The following is a 14351-nucleotide window of genomic DNA, read 5'->3' on the forward strand; positions in this document are numbered from 1 at the left end:
GCAAGCCCCTATTGACTTACTTTCACCAGCTAGGAATCTACCTCTTGATGTTGCCATTGTCCACCTACCCATATACCCAAACACAAAACACAATAACAACATGGACAGTTGGAGAACAAACACTTGAAACAAGCTTGTCACGGACACTTGAAACCACAGTCCCCAACAGGCCTCTGAGTTCTTAAAGCCCTGCTGATACTGATGGAAGTGGGCAGAAGTGGACTCAAAGAATTACTGAGTAGGCAGGGCCCAAAATTATTTACAATTACCTGTAGTGAGAATTTGGGTTAAACAAACAAACAAACCCCGGTTATGGTAGTGCACACCTTTAATCCCAGCACTTTGGAGGCAGACAGATATGAGTTTGAGACCAGTCTGGTCTACAAAGCAAGTCCAGGACAGCCAAGGCTACACAGAGAAACCTTGTCTTGAAAAAACAAACAACAAAACAAGCCCAGTTACATATGTTTTTGTTTTAATCCCAGGTGTGGGATATGGGCATGCTTCAGTTTGTCTACAGCTGCTATGACTTGTGCCATGCCTAGGAGGGGCATGGTCTTTGCCTGCCAGCTGCAGATACCTTAATTCTGAGACTGGAGAGGATATAAATGGGGGAGCCCCGAGAGGGCCTGTGGTGGAGAGGGTATAAATGGGGGAGCCCCGAGAGGGCCTGTGGTGGAGAGGGTATAAATGGGGGAGCCCCGAGAGGGCCTGTGGTGGAGAGGGTATAAATGGGGGAGCCCTGAGAGGGCCTGTGGTGGAGAGGGTATAAATGGGGGAGCCCCGAGAGGGCCTGTGGTGGAGAGGGTATAAATGGGGGAGCCCCGAGAGGGCCTGTGGTGGAGAGGGTATAAATGGGGGAGCCCTGAGAGGGCCTGTGGTGGAGAGGGTATAAATGGGGGAGCCCCGAGAGGGCCTGTGGTGGAGAGCCCTGAGAGGCTGCATTTGCAATTGCGGGATATATTCTGCCAAGAATAAAGAGACTTCTTGCCCTTAGGAACCTGATGCCCCTAATCAGCAGGATGTAGTATCCTCTAAACCTTTCTTGCCTAGTGTTGGGGGGTTGGAAGGGATTGGGGTAAAAAGGGTGGTAGATACAAGAACCCTATAAAGTAACCCAAAAAACTACACCTACAGTTACTCATCTAAGGCTTTGGGACCCAAAATGTTCTGTTAGGAAATCTTGGACCTTTGACATTACTTGGAATCCACTGGGCCTTCACCTACTACTTGGAATAGACAACTTTATGCCCAATTGAAAACCTCTAATCTTTCTAGGCACTGGAGTTAACAGTTAAAGAGTATGGAGTGCTTTTCCAAAGGAGCAGAGTTTGGTCACCAGGACCCATGTCAGGTGACTCTCAAATGTCTGCTAATTCCAGCCTAAGGTGTTTGATAAACACCCCCTCCCTTCCTCCATAGGCACTGCACTTACACACATACACACATTCTCTCTCAAAAATTCTGTATTCAAGAGCATGCCTAACCTGAGAAAATTCTGAGAAAGTAAGCAGACAGAACAGCCACCCTAAAACCCCCTTCTCTTCAAGGATCACAATCAAGAGAACTCGAGTGAGTGGATCCAACCAAGCTATGTTCTTCCTGGTGGGGGAGGCTGTCCCAGGCATTGCAGGTTTAGTTGTGTTCTCTGACATGTCAAGACTCCGTTTCTCAGCTGCAACAACCAAAAAATACATCCAGTGTTGAATGTCCCCACTGAGGGGAAGGGAGGTTAATATATATCCCTATTTGATCCATCCCTAGTTGATCAACTGCTCTATAAGAACTAGTCAATAAAGCAGCCATCATTTTCTCAAGACAGGGTCATGCTACATCATCCTGGCAGGCCTGGTCTCCGCCTGTGTGTGCTGGGATTAAACGGGTACATGAGGCCTGGCTCCATTTTGATTTTTTTTTAACATCTGATTTTGTGTTTAGGTATGAACATGCCATCAGAGGACAATACGGAGTGGTGGGCTTACTCCTACTTTGTAGGTCCCAAGGACCAAACTTAGGACCTCAGGCTTGGCAGAAGTGTCTTTACATGCCCTACCATTTGTTATAGCCAAAATAGACAGCCTTGATGTTCTCTCTGGCTCACTAAAATCAACTCTGTATGTTATCTTTATTGTTCTACACATCTGTGTGTGGTGTTCATGTATGTGTTAGCATCTGTATGTGGGTGCACTGAACAGGTGTGTATATAAAATGTGGAGACCCAATGTCGTCTTTACTACTTTCCAACACACACACACACACACAAACACGCAGGATTTCACATGAACCCTAAACTTACTCCTCAGTGCTGGGTTTACATGCATCGACATGTCCACCTGGGTTTTACGTGGGTTCACAGGATTTGAACTCTGGTCCTTATGCCTGGGTAACAGGCAAGCACTTTCCCCATTGAGCCACCCCCCACCCTTGTTTAAACCTTTTGTATCTTTTTAAAAGATAGTATTTTTTATTTTAAATCATGTGTTGCTGAGAGTTTATGCTCTTTAGTGCAGCTGTCCTTGGGTCCCCTTGGAGCTGGAGTTATGGGCAGCTGTGCATTGCCAGACATGTGTGCTAGGACCTGGACTAGGGTCCCCTGTTCCCACAGCACACTTACCTACTGAGCACTATCCCCAGCTCCCTTTAGCTACACCTCTCCCTTTCTTCTGTTTTTCAACGAGTTTTGCTATGAGCACAGATTAACTCTGGAACTCACTATAATCTTTTAGCCTCTGCCTCCTGAATGCTGGGATTACAGTTGTTCACCACCATGCCTGGCTGCTTTATAGTGCATCTTGTAGTGGTTCGAATAAACGGTTTTATGAAACTGTGGCATACTGTTTTCAGCAACACGAGGCCTTTTACTGCAGCTGTAACTTCATTGCTTTTGCAGTCCGTTGTGGATATCCTAACCTTGTTTCTTCTCAAATGCATTGCCTCAAGTGTGCTGACGCATGGCTGTGATTCCAGCATTTGGGAGGCTGAGGCAGGAGGAGTCTGAGGTCAGGCTGGGTAACTCCCTTGTGCCCAGAGAAAATGCTCTGGAGCTGGCAGATGACATTCCACCTCCCAGACTTAATATCTAATCATCTGGGGCCCCCCAAACCACTTGATGCACAGATCCAAACTAGAAACCTCTTATTCCAGTTGGTAAGTCTGGTCAAAACAAATTAGGCAGCAAGAGGTTATGTATTTTCTTGTGTAAGTCAGGTGGCCAACACTGTGGTTTTCTCTCCTAAAAGGATGAAGTGTGCTACTAGTACTAGCCAAATTACAGAGACAACACACACCTGCCACATACCCTCACAAAGTACCAGCAAGTCATTCAGGCGCAATACTGACTTATCTTAAAGGGCTTTCCCAGAGAGACTTGGGCGATAACGTGTTTCTCACACGCGGTCCTTCCCAACAAGGCTTTCCCAGTACATCACTTTGCTGCTGTTTAAAGCAAATGCCCCATCCAAAAGGTGGTGGTATATTTGATATCACCGCCCGTTAAAGAGGAATGGAGTTCCGGGAATGAGAAGCATATAATTAGCACATAATCCTTTTCGGTAAGGGAGGTAAGTATAAAGCCACAGAAGAAAGGACAGGCTCTGGAGGCCATGCAATCAGTGCACACCAGAAATGCATTTCAACTTTTATTTGAAAACAACTTAAATTTTTAGACAAATGATCTTAGTATATAAATTTGATTTTGTTTTTATACAGAATATAAAGATTTCCCTCATTAATCTTCCATGTGAAGGGGATACAGGCCGGAAGGAAGACACGTTCTGCACACAAAGTTCACCTTGTATGTGTGGCACTGGAGACAGATGTTATCGTGCTCCTGCACATAAATTAGGACCAAGTGGTGACATCACACATTTGGGGCGGGGGTAGTCTAATCAATCAGATTCAAGAAGCAAACATGACACAGAAACTGCAAATAAGACCAAATCTGCAACTTTAGTCAGGACACTGCAGGACCTACGGGGCTTGTGACGCTATAGTGTGCACATGGACACAGCAGGGAAAAGCTACTTAGAGGCTGGAGCGAGGGAGCTTTCACTAAGCAAATTAACTTCTTGTCAACTGCCAAAACAAAACAAGATGTAAGGGAGCATTGAGTGTTAGTATACCCAGGCGTGTTATACCAGTGTCTGTGCAGCATGCTACGTTAGTTACAACTTCTTCATTGGTATGGATGAATCATTAATGGTCTTGGGTTTTGCCTCTTCTTGCCAAACTCAGGCATGTCTTATTTTAGATGGAGTATAGCTTTTATCTATTATTTCATCCTGTAAAAACATGTGAAGACAGCGTTCATTCTGGGCCAGAGGATGACCAGCCACCCTAGAAATGAAAAACAAAACAAAACAAATTGTTAGTCCATTGTTTATTAAAGATGGTGGTAAGCGGGGTCAAAACAAACACAATTTAAGGTTAGGAAATACATTTGATTTATTAAATGCATGCATTATTCTGAACTATCCATAAGCTATGCTATCAAATAACGGTCTTTTCCTTTGGTTCATAAAAGTGATTTAAAAGACAGTTTAGGGATGGCTAGATGGCTCGGGACGTAAGGCTGCTTTCGTCAAAGTCCAATGTCCTGAGCTTGAATCCCAGAACCTCACAAGGTAGAAGTAAAAGAAATGACTCTACAAACTCTTCTAAGCTTTACATATGCACTGGGGTGGGAGTGAACACACACGCGCACGCGCGCACACACACACACACATAGATGTCATAATAAAAAATATAAATGACTTTAAAATTTTTGTAGTCTGCTAGGCATGGTGGTGCACGCCTTTAATCCCAGTACTCAGTAGGCAGAGGCAGGCGGATCTCTCTGAGTTCAAGGCCAGCCTGGTCTACAGAGCAAGTTCAGGACAGCCAAGGCTACACAGAGAAACTCTGTATCAAAAAAATTTTTTTAAATAATGTTTCTGCAATGTGTACCCAATTAACTTAATTAGTTGGTACATGCCTAAGAAACTTACATTTTATCATTCCATGTGAAATAGTTCACTGGATTTTAATAATCTATTTTAAACATACAGGATCCAAACTAGGAATAGAGGCCCATGCCTGTAATCCCAGAACAGGGGAGGTTGAGCAGGGAGACTCTGTTTTTGAGACCAGCTTGGGCAAATATAAAGAGATAAAACAAAATATAATAGGGTATAGGTTTTAAATTAGAAATACAGGAAGGTCAATATTCACAAACACACATTTAGGTGTTCTGCTTTTCTCTCCGTCTTCCCCTTTCCCGCATAGTCTTCCTCTGTACCTGGCAATCAGACTTGTGTTTCAGACCAAGTTTAGCTTTTCTTTCTCCAGAAGTATGTTCACAGAAAGGCAACTGTGAGGGCATGGAGGTAAACACCCGTCACTCAACACCTTGTGCAGAGCTCAAGGCCAGCCTGGGCTACACAGTGACATCTTGAGTACCACCCTCTGCCAGACATCAAAACCACACATGAAGGTTGTGTGCTACAGTAGATACCCAAGTTAGAGGCTTTTGTTTACCTCTCACAGACACCAGATTATTAATTAAAAATTAATGTATCCTCTAAGATCTGGCTACTGTGGTAGGACTTTAAGACTGATACATAATTACAGTGGGTACAGTGCACGCCTGCAACCTCAGGGACTCAAAAGCTAAGCCCAGATCAGGAACAATAATGAGCAGTGTCTGAGCGTCTGTCTGTCTGTCTGACTCTTCCCTCCTCCATCCTGCTCCCTGCAGCCCCAGCTGAACATGACAGGACAGCAGTTCCAGTCAGCTTCCCCAGGGGGAAAAAGAGAACAAGACAAGAGAGAGATGGAAAGAAATTAGGCTGCTTTAAGCTTATCAACCAACAGTTACTAAATGACAGGCAATCCTAAATTTTCTAACATTTTTTTCAAAAGAAAACATTTTGCCATGAAAAAAACTTTATGTACACCTTTACATAAAACACGCTGATAATATTGCTACTTGCAATCAGACAAAGTGATTGCAGATGTATTGTACATTTTATTATTCACATGAGAACATACCTTAAATCAGAATCACGAGTAAAACTATTTTCTGAATGATGCAATTTTAAAAGCAATTTGCATAAATTATCCAAGAACAACAAATATAAAACTTAGGTCAAAGGGGCTGGAGAGATGGCTCAGTGGTTAAGAGCACTGACTGCTCTTCCAGAAGGCCCGGGTTCAATTCCCAGCACCCACATGGCAGCTCATAGCTATCTAACTCCAAGATATGACACCCTTACACAGACATATATGCAGGCAAAACACCAATGCACTAATAATAAAGAAATCATTTTAGAAAACCAAACAAAAAAACTTAGTTCAGCCCAAAATCCCTCACTTCAGCCACTCAAGAGTGTCAGGATACTTTCACTTCATTTAAATAGTACAAAAAGTCAGGAAATGGACAAAGGAAGACAGTATGGACTTAGCTTAACATTTAAATGACAAGTCGTCAGGGCTGGAGATGGCTCAGCAGTTAGGAGCACTGGCTGTTCTAATAGGACCTAGGTTCGATTCTCAGCATCCATAGGGCACAGACACACATGCAGGCAACACAGCCAAACACAAAATAAGATAGTAAATAAATAAAGACTGTCTAGCAGTCATCTGATGTCTCACATCCTTGAGGAACAGAGTACTTACTTGTTTATGAACTGCTCCAGCCCTTGTTTCCTTTCCTCGATGAAATTGTCATCAAATATCCCATCATCTCCTCTAAAAGGAAGCTGCCGCAAAAATGCTTTCCCAGGGAGTGGGGGAACCACCACCTAAAGCAACACATCACAGTGAGTTCCTGGTGCTGCCATGCCGGGAGGCGCTCTGCAGAAGGTGGGGGGTGGGGGGTGGGTGTCAGCCCATCTCCCAAGTACAGCTGCGCCTGGGCCCACATGGTGGAAGGATCCATGGGTTCTAAAGCCAAGAGGCTCAATAACCTACAAAAGCACAAATGGCTTATCTAGCAAAGATGCTCCACAAAGTGAGTCCAGGACAGCCAGGGCTACACAGTGAAACCCTGTCTCAAAACACCAAAAAGAAAAAGAAAATTAAGAGTTACACAAAACAAAAGCTACCCCTGCTACCCCCAACATCGATTTATAGACTAGGCTGGCCTTGAACTCACAGCAATCCACTTGCTTCTGCCTCCCCAGTGCTGGGATTAAAAGCATGTGCCACCACACCCGGCTAAAGATAGTATTTCTATACAATAGGCTATTATTTTGCAATAAAAATAAATCAAGGGAGCCAGGCCTGTAATCCCAGCATTCGGGAGGCAGAGGCAGGCGGATCTTTGTAAATTTAAGGCCAGCCTGGCCTACAAAGTGAGTCCAGTACAGCCAAGGCTACACAGAGAAACTCTATCTTGAAGAACCCCAAAACATAAATAAATGGATGGATGGATGGGCTGGAGAGATGGCTCAGCACTGCAAAGCAGCTCTTGCAGAGAGCCCAGCTTCTGTCCTACCACCTACACAGCCGCTCACAGCCATCTGCAACTCCTGCTCGGCAGACCTGACGCCTACTGTGGCCTCAAGTGCCAGATATGTGTGTACATGCAGGCAAAATAAAACAGCTAAGATCCTTTTTACAAGTATGATATGTGTTAGGATAAAACCTTGGAAATATACGAAGTGAGAGAAGCTTGGTAAAAAGTGCATTGGTTTGGCACATGCTAAATATGTACTCTGCCACTGAGTTACACCCCTGTTGTGCAATTATGTTATCTGTGTTATAAACTAATCTCCTATAAAAACATGGGTAAGCTTTTAAACTCATCACATTCTGCTTATGCACAGCCCTAAAGCAGAACGAGATGACAGGTTTCTCAGGTGTGGGAGATCAACCTTAACACCTTGTGAACAAGTGTGTGTCACTGGACTGCATACCCCACTCCCACGCTCCTGGTATCCAGGAGAACAAATGTGTGCTCAACATACAAGGGACCAGTTCTGACTCTAAAGTTCAGGTGTCGATCTGCTTAGTGTGCAGACACCTCATGCTGAGGTTCCTGTCACAAGTCTATGGATTTATAACTGAGGAGATAATGTGCTATGTGTTAAGGCAAAGTCTTTACTTTCTCTCCATCACTGCATCTTGTCTAACAGAATGTGAGCGCCTTAACGGGATCTTCATTCATTCACCTGCCACTCCTAGAACAACAGGGGACCCCAAATGTTCAGAGACTGCTCCATCGGCAGATGTCACCGCTCACGGCAGACACACTCGCCCGATCTGCTCCCTCCCTCCCTCCCGCTCCCACTCTCAGGGTTTTTCCTTACATGGGCTTAGTAAGTCTAGCTTTATTCTTGAGTATTGTGTATTTTGATATTCTCTGGGGTATGGATATTTGAGCTACAGTTTTAAGGGATGTTATGACTTTTGTACGACGCTGGTCTCAGATCTGGCCATTTTTACCTGGCTAAAGTTGTTTTCCTTCCATTTCTAGTATTTTACTGAGCTTCAGAAAATAAGCAATCTACTTTGGCCAACTTCTTTCCACTACGTTCTAGTTACAAAATAACCTCAAATTTGTCTTCTAACAGAAGACAACTCTTAGCAAGGTATACAACATTGTCTCTCAAAGTACAGCCAGCAATGAATTCATTAGTGGATCATGGTCACCACTGAAAATCCAGGCTGGGGTATAGCTCAGTTTGTAGAGTGCTTCCCTCACACACACAATGCCCTGGGCCTGCTCCCCAACACCACACATAACTCTGCGCATTGACATATGGCTGAACTCCAGTACTCAAGAGGTAGAGAGGTCAAGAGGTCAGTGTCATCCTCAGCTCCACAGAGGCCATTCTGGGTTACATAAGACTCTGTCTCAAAAAACAACTTGGAGTTGGTCGAAAAGGATGTAGGGGGATTGCTGGCGGCCAGCCTAGCCGAAATAGCAAACTTCAGGTTCAGTCAGAGACTTGTCTCCAAATTCAGGTGGAAAAGGACAGAGGAAGCCATTTAAAGTGGACCTCTGGCCTTCATATGAGCACACATATGCACATCAGTCTCCTATACCCACCCACAAGCTTATCTAAAGAACATTGATCTATCAAACAATAAGATCATCATTTTATGAAACTTCTATATACATGTGGGATAATAAAAAATGCTGACTATGAATCAGATAAAACTGGAAAATTATACCGACAATGAGGATGAGGAAGGAAGAACACAAAAGACTGAGAGGTGTTGTCGCAATGTCGCCCAGCAAAGGCTGCACTGCACAACTGAGCAGAAACAACGAGGTCGACTATTCCTCTACTCTCAGGGTACAACGTGAGACGGACCGTTTGCAGTAAGCCCCGCCGCTGGCTTGCACCCATTTTAAGATACACTCTGGACATCTTCCATGAGAACTGGCATATTTTGCTTTAAAGTTGCATTGTAAGTCATAATAGTCCCAGTATAAGTAAGTCTCACCTTGCTCTCTCTCTCTAGCTCACTTCGAAGCCACTCAAAGTCACTGTATCTTCTTCTAACAGTGGACTCCTTCAGCTTGAAGATAGGAAGATTTGTCTGAAACCAAAACAGTCACTTGTAAGTTGAAATAAATTAAGGCACTTAGAAAGGACAATGCCTGCCACACTGGTAACACAACCACCATGGTTACCTTGCAGACACATTACCACCAAGTTCTGTCTCCAGCCCTCTTTTCACAGTTAATTTTGAGACAGGACCCACTAAGTTACCCAGGCTAACTAACCCTTGACTACCACGAATTCAGGTAGGCCTTGGGGGGGGGGGGGGCAGACGAGGGAGGGAGACCAGGCACGTGGAGGTCTGGGCACAGCATTCTGAGTCAGTTCTGTCCTACCTTGTTTTGAAGTAGGGTCTCTTGTTTTAGCTACTAAGGTATGCTCCTGGCTGTCTGGTCTGCAAGTTCTGAGAGATTCTTCTGGCTCCACCTTTCTCTCATCTTGGTGTAAAATAACACGATTACAGAAGCCTGCCACCATGTCATGCAGTTTTTTAGAATGAGTTCTAGGAGACTCAATTTGTATTGTCGGGCTTTCACAGCAACACTTTTATTTGTTGAGCTTTCTCTCTGAACCTTAAATATTATCTTTAATTGGTTTCTTTTAAAAATGCCAAAAAGAACTGGGTGTGGTGGCACAAGCCTTTAATCTCAGCACTGGAAGGCAGAGGCAGCTGGATCTCTAGGAGTTCGACGCCAGCCTGGTCCACAAAGTGAGTTCCAGGACAGCCAGGGCTACACAGCGAAACCCTGTCTCAAAAAACCAAAATTAAGAGTCACACAAAACAAAAGCGACTCCTACTCCTCCCAACATAAAAAAGGCAATTAAGGGGGCCAGAGATGGCTCATGAGCAAGCATTCCTCTCAAAGGATGCAAGCTCAGCTCTCAGCTCACAACCACCTGTAACGAGGCTGCAGGATACCCAGTGCCTTCCTCTGCTCTCCGTGGGCACTGCACTCATGGGCACTGCACTCATGGGCACATACCAGACTCACACACATGTTAAAGAAACATGTTCTTTGCCTGTGTGAGGTTAAACTCAAGTTTCAGTTAGTACACTAGGCAAATGGAGCCAGGTCTTTAAGAACTGAGAACATGGAGTTATACAGTGTGCTTAGTCATAATGCAATACAGTTTTTGGACTGCAAAGGCTACTTGTTGCTATTTCTGCCAACTGTTTTGGGGATGAGTGGGCATGCAGTTGGGAGGCTGACAAGGCTTCTCTAGGTGGCCCTAGCTATCATGGAACTCACTATGTAGACCAGGTTGGCCTTGAACTCAAAGACATCTGCCTGTCTCTGTCTCCTAAGAGCATTGAGATTAAAGGCGCGTGCCACTAATCCTGATCCAGTAACAAGAGGGCCGTGATGGCCAAGGCTACATAGAGGCCACTAAATCCATTAGCCATGTTTTTATGGGCTGGGTGTGGTAGCGCACACCTTTAATCCCAGCACTCTGGAGGCAGAGGCAGGCAGATTGATGTGAGTTCGAGGCTAACCTGGTCTACAAAGTGAGTCCAGGAGAGTCAAGGCAACAGAGAGAAACCCTGTCTGGAAAAACCGAAGGGGTGGGGGTGGAGAGAAGTGTTTTATGATTAAAAACATTAGCACAAAAATATTTGAATGTGAATGGAAGAACTGTAATCCTTGTGCTCCGGAGGTGAAGTAGGATGCCAAGCACAAGGCCAGCCTGGGCCCCAGAGACACCCTGTCTCAAAGGCCGCAGGGTTCAGAAATGATTTCAGGCAGCAAATGCCAAGCTTGACCAAAAGTCCACTTAACACTACCGACTCTCGAGTGACTTTTGTTCCTAATTTGATATCTGCACTTGAGGAACTGTAAACTGTTTTATAGCCGAGAAGAAAAAAAAGTTACAACTCCTGCAGAACTGCCTGGAGGAGAGACCGAGACACCATGCTGCGGCACCACTGCTGAGAAACCCTCCTCAGTTGCTAGCTAAGCCACCAGTGAACGGCTGTGCTTTAGCACAAGAAAGGCATGCTATTCAGAACCTTACGTTCATTTTGTAGTGGTGTCAGTTTTTCCCGAAGTGTATTAACTTCTATGTTGTACAGCTTAGAGCTTGGAACCCACTACAGATGCCAGCGGGCATAACAGTGTATAGGTTTCAAGTGTGAAACCAAATCTCATGAGAGGTTTAAAAGCACTTGAGTTTTCTTTCCCAGGTAACCACAACATTTGTTCATTGTATTAATGACTAGGAGCAAAATTGCACCTAACAAGACTCTTATTATACTAAAAGTCAAACTTGTGTTTAGGAGACGCTGGCTTGCTGTACAGAGCAGCATTCTCATTCCTCAGGGAATCAGTCCCCTGGAGAGCGATAATTCGCAGAGAGAAAGCACTGGATTATCTCTCTCTAATTTCACCCATTGGCTTTTTAGCCAGGTTCACCCTTCCGCATTACAATATTAAGTCTTTGTAAGTGTCTAAAGATAGAAAGGTCTTTACAGAGCTGAGTATTTTCTGCAGGTGAGATTTTACATTCTGAATTCCCTCCTCTCAAATTACTTTACAAAAGGGATTAACTGCTCTCTTTATTCAGTTTGTTAAGATCAAGCCTGTGAAAAGAGGTCCCCAAGAATTTTCATACTTCTGGGTACGGAAGTCTGTAAAGTTAATCTCTGAAACAACATATCAAGCTTACAGGTACAATGTTGAGGGAAGAGAGCCAGCTCAGCTCGGTTTACCTTCCATTTTCCCTTTTGAACTTTTGACACAATCATGATTACATCTGATCCTCTCTAATTGAGTGAGGATCGAGGGGAAAGGCTCTTCCCTTCTACTTTAGCTAGTAGTTTATGTATTTGAAAAGGGATCCTTTAGGTTTACTCAGCTGGCTATAATTTCTCCTCTCGTCCAAGTGCTACTCTGGAGTTGTGACAGGGTCTAGCAAGAAACTCTGGCTAGGGTGTGACCAGTGGTGGGAGCACTCGCTTGCCCAGCGTGCACAAGACCCTCCCCTCTAGCTCTGTAAGAAAGGCACACAACTGGGTGTTGTTTCCCTGTTACCTTTAGGATACTGAGCTTGAGAGCGGGTGCCTGGCTTGTCCTGACTGGGTGTGGAGGGCAATCTAGCAATCCCAGCATTAGAGAAGCAGAGGCAGGAGGACCAGAAAGTCGTCCTCAGCTGCATAGACAGTGAGCCCAGCCTGTGCTACATGCCTCAAAAACAAGGTTTTCAGGGGGCGAGAGAGACGATGCTGCCTTTGGGGACACTAGCTGCTCTACCAGAGGATCCAGACTTGGTCCCCAACACATACATGGTGGCCCACAGCATTCTCTAACTCCAGTTGCAGGGGACCCAAAGTCTCTTCTAATCTCTGTGGACAATAGCCCACACATGGTGTACGTACACACGCGCAAAACAAGCAAGCATGAAAAATAAATCTTAAAAAGTTGTCTTGATCACTATAAGATGACTTTAACTTACCTGATCAAAAGAAGAAAAAATTAACTGCCCTGCTTTTGTTTGAACCACTGAGCTATCACTATTTGATTGTGATAGCTTGTTTGGCCATTTTCAGCTTATCTAATGCTTGTAAATGGCCTGAGGCTGGACACCGCCCCCCCCCCCAGCTTTAGAAGACTCAGCTCTTGCTTATTACCAAGCATCAATAAGACAACAGTGCTAAGTATGAAATCATTAACAACAATGAAAAAAAAATGCAGTCCTATCCTTTGTGAAGCTTATGAAGCACCAAGGAAAATCTTAGAAATAATATAAGAATCTGAATTTGTGTGGTTAAAACACCACAACAAGGGCCTATCGGTTCATTAATGGAGCCCTGGGATTAATTCCTGTACCCACTCACCCCTTACATCCTTCCCTACATACACTAAACCACCCATACAAAGAAAAGAGGAGGGGGAGAAAAACAAACAACAAAAACAGAAAACTGAGCAATATGGCCAGGATGGCAACAGTGACAGGGACTCACTGCATGTGGCCTACACTGGCCTTCAGTTCTCCCTCTTAGAGCTCTCTCATCCCTCAGCTCCCTAGTGCTGGGATTGGTGGGATTTTATTTTGAGGATTTTCTTTTTCAGTATGTGTACATATATGTACATGCGTGTGAGTGCACGTGCCCAGAGGCCAGAGGCATCGGATTCCCTGGCATTGGCATCACAGGCAGTTACTTGTGAGCTGCCCAATCAGTCTTCTGAGAAAGCACATGTGCTGCTAATTACAGGGTGCCTGTTAATGACTGCAATTCTCTAGGGTGAGATTAACGTGTCTATGGGAAAGCTGGAAGACCTGGTGTGGTGGCGAATTGCAACAGTCCCACTGTTCGGTGAAGACAGTGTTGAGAAGTGAGATGAAGATACCCCACCAAGAACAAGGGTGGGCAAGCTGCTCAGTGCATGCTGGCACAGCTGGGAGAGAGCAGGGGACTAACAAATCTAACAAGTCAAAGAGCCACACAGAATGACTCAGAATGGTTTCACCAGGAAAAAAAATGGGTCTATGTAAACTGGTTTAGGACTTTATACTGACATGTATCCAAACAATATATTCAGCTAGTGATATTTCCTTATGTAATAATTGCTGTTGTTCTGAGACAGATGTTTCTTACAGAGCCCAGGCTAGCCTCAAACCACTCTGCAGCCCTGAATTCTGATATTCCTGCAGCGGACTCCTGAGAGCGGAGACTACAGGCGCACACCACACACGTGACCTTAATAAACATCAACAAAAAGGTGGATGGACCAGATGACGCAGCAGGCAGGGCACCTGCTGCCTACAGCCTGATGACCATAGATGACGATGGACAAAGAGAGAACCGACTCCACAGGCTGTCATCTCATCTCCACATCTGTGTCATGTCACATGTGGTATGAG

General features: G+C 44.7%; 1 protein-coding gene across 1 annotated transcript in view; it reads right to left on the reverse strand.

The window, feature by feature from the left end:
- Window positions 1-3625: 3625 nt before the first annotated feature.
- Window positions 3626-14351, reverse strand: part of SNX3 (sorting nexin 3) — a 35295-nt gene continuing 24569 nt past the window's right edge. Inside the window, exons 2-4 of the mRNA XM_084774457.1 lie at window positions 9433-9528; window positions 6655-6779; window positions 3626-4335 (exon numbers count right to left, since the gene is read on the reverse strand). Of these exons, the coding sequence (XP_084630583.1) occupies window positions 4230-4335; window positions 6655-6779; window positions 9433-9528 (327 nt within the window). The 3' untranslated portion in view covers window positions 3626-4229. The remainder of the gene's footprint in view (window positions 4336-6654; window positions 6780-9432; window positions 9529-14351) is intronic.

The sequence above is a fragment of the Acomys minous genome (genome assembly GCF_964271855.1).
Source record: "Acomys minous genome assembly, chromosome: 3".
Classification (NCBI taxonomy): domain Eukaryota; kingdom Metazoa; phylum Chordata; class Mammalia; order Rodentia; family Muridae; genus Acomys; species Acomys minous.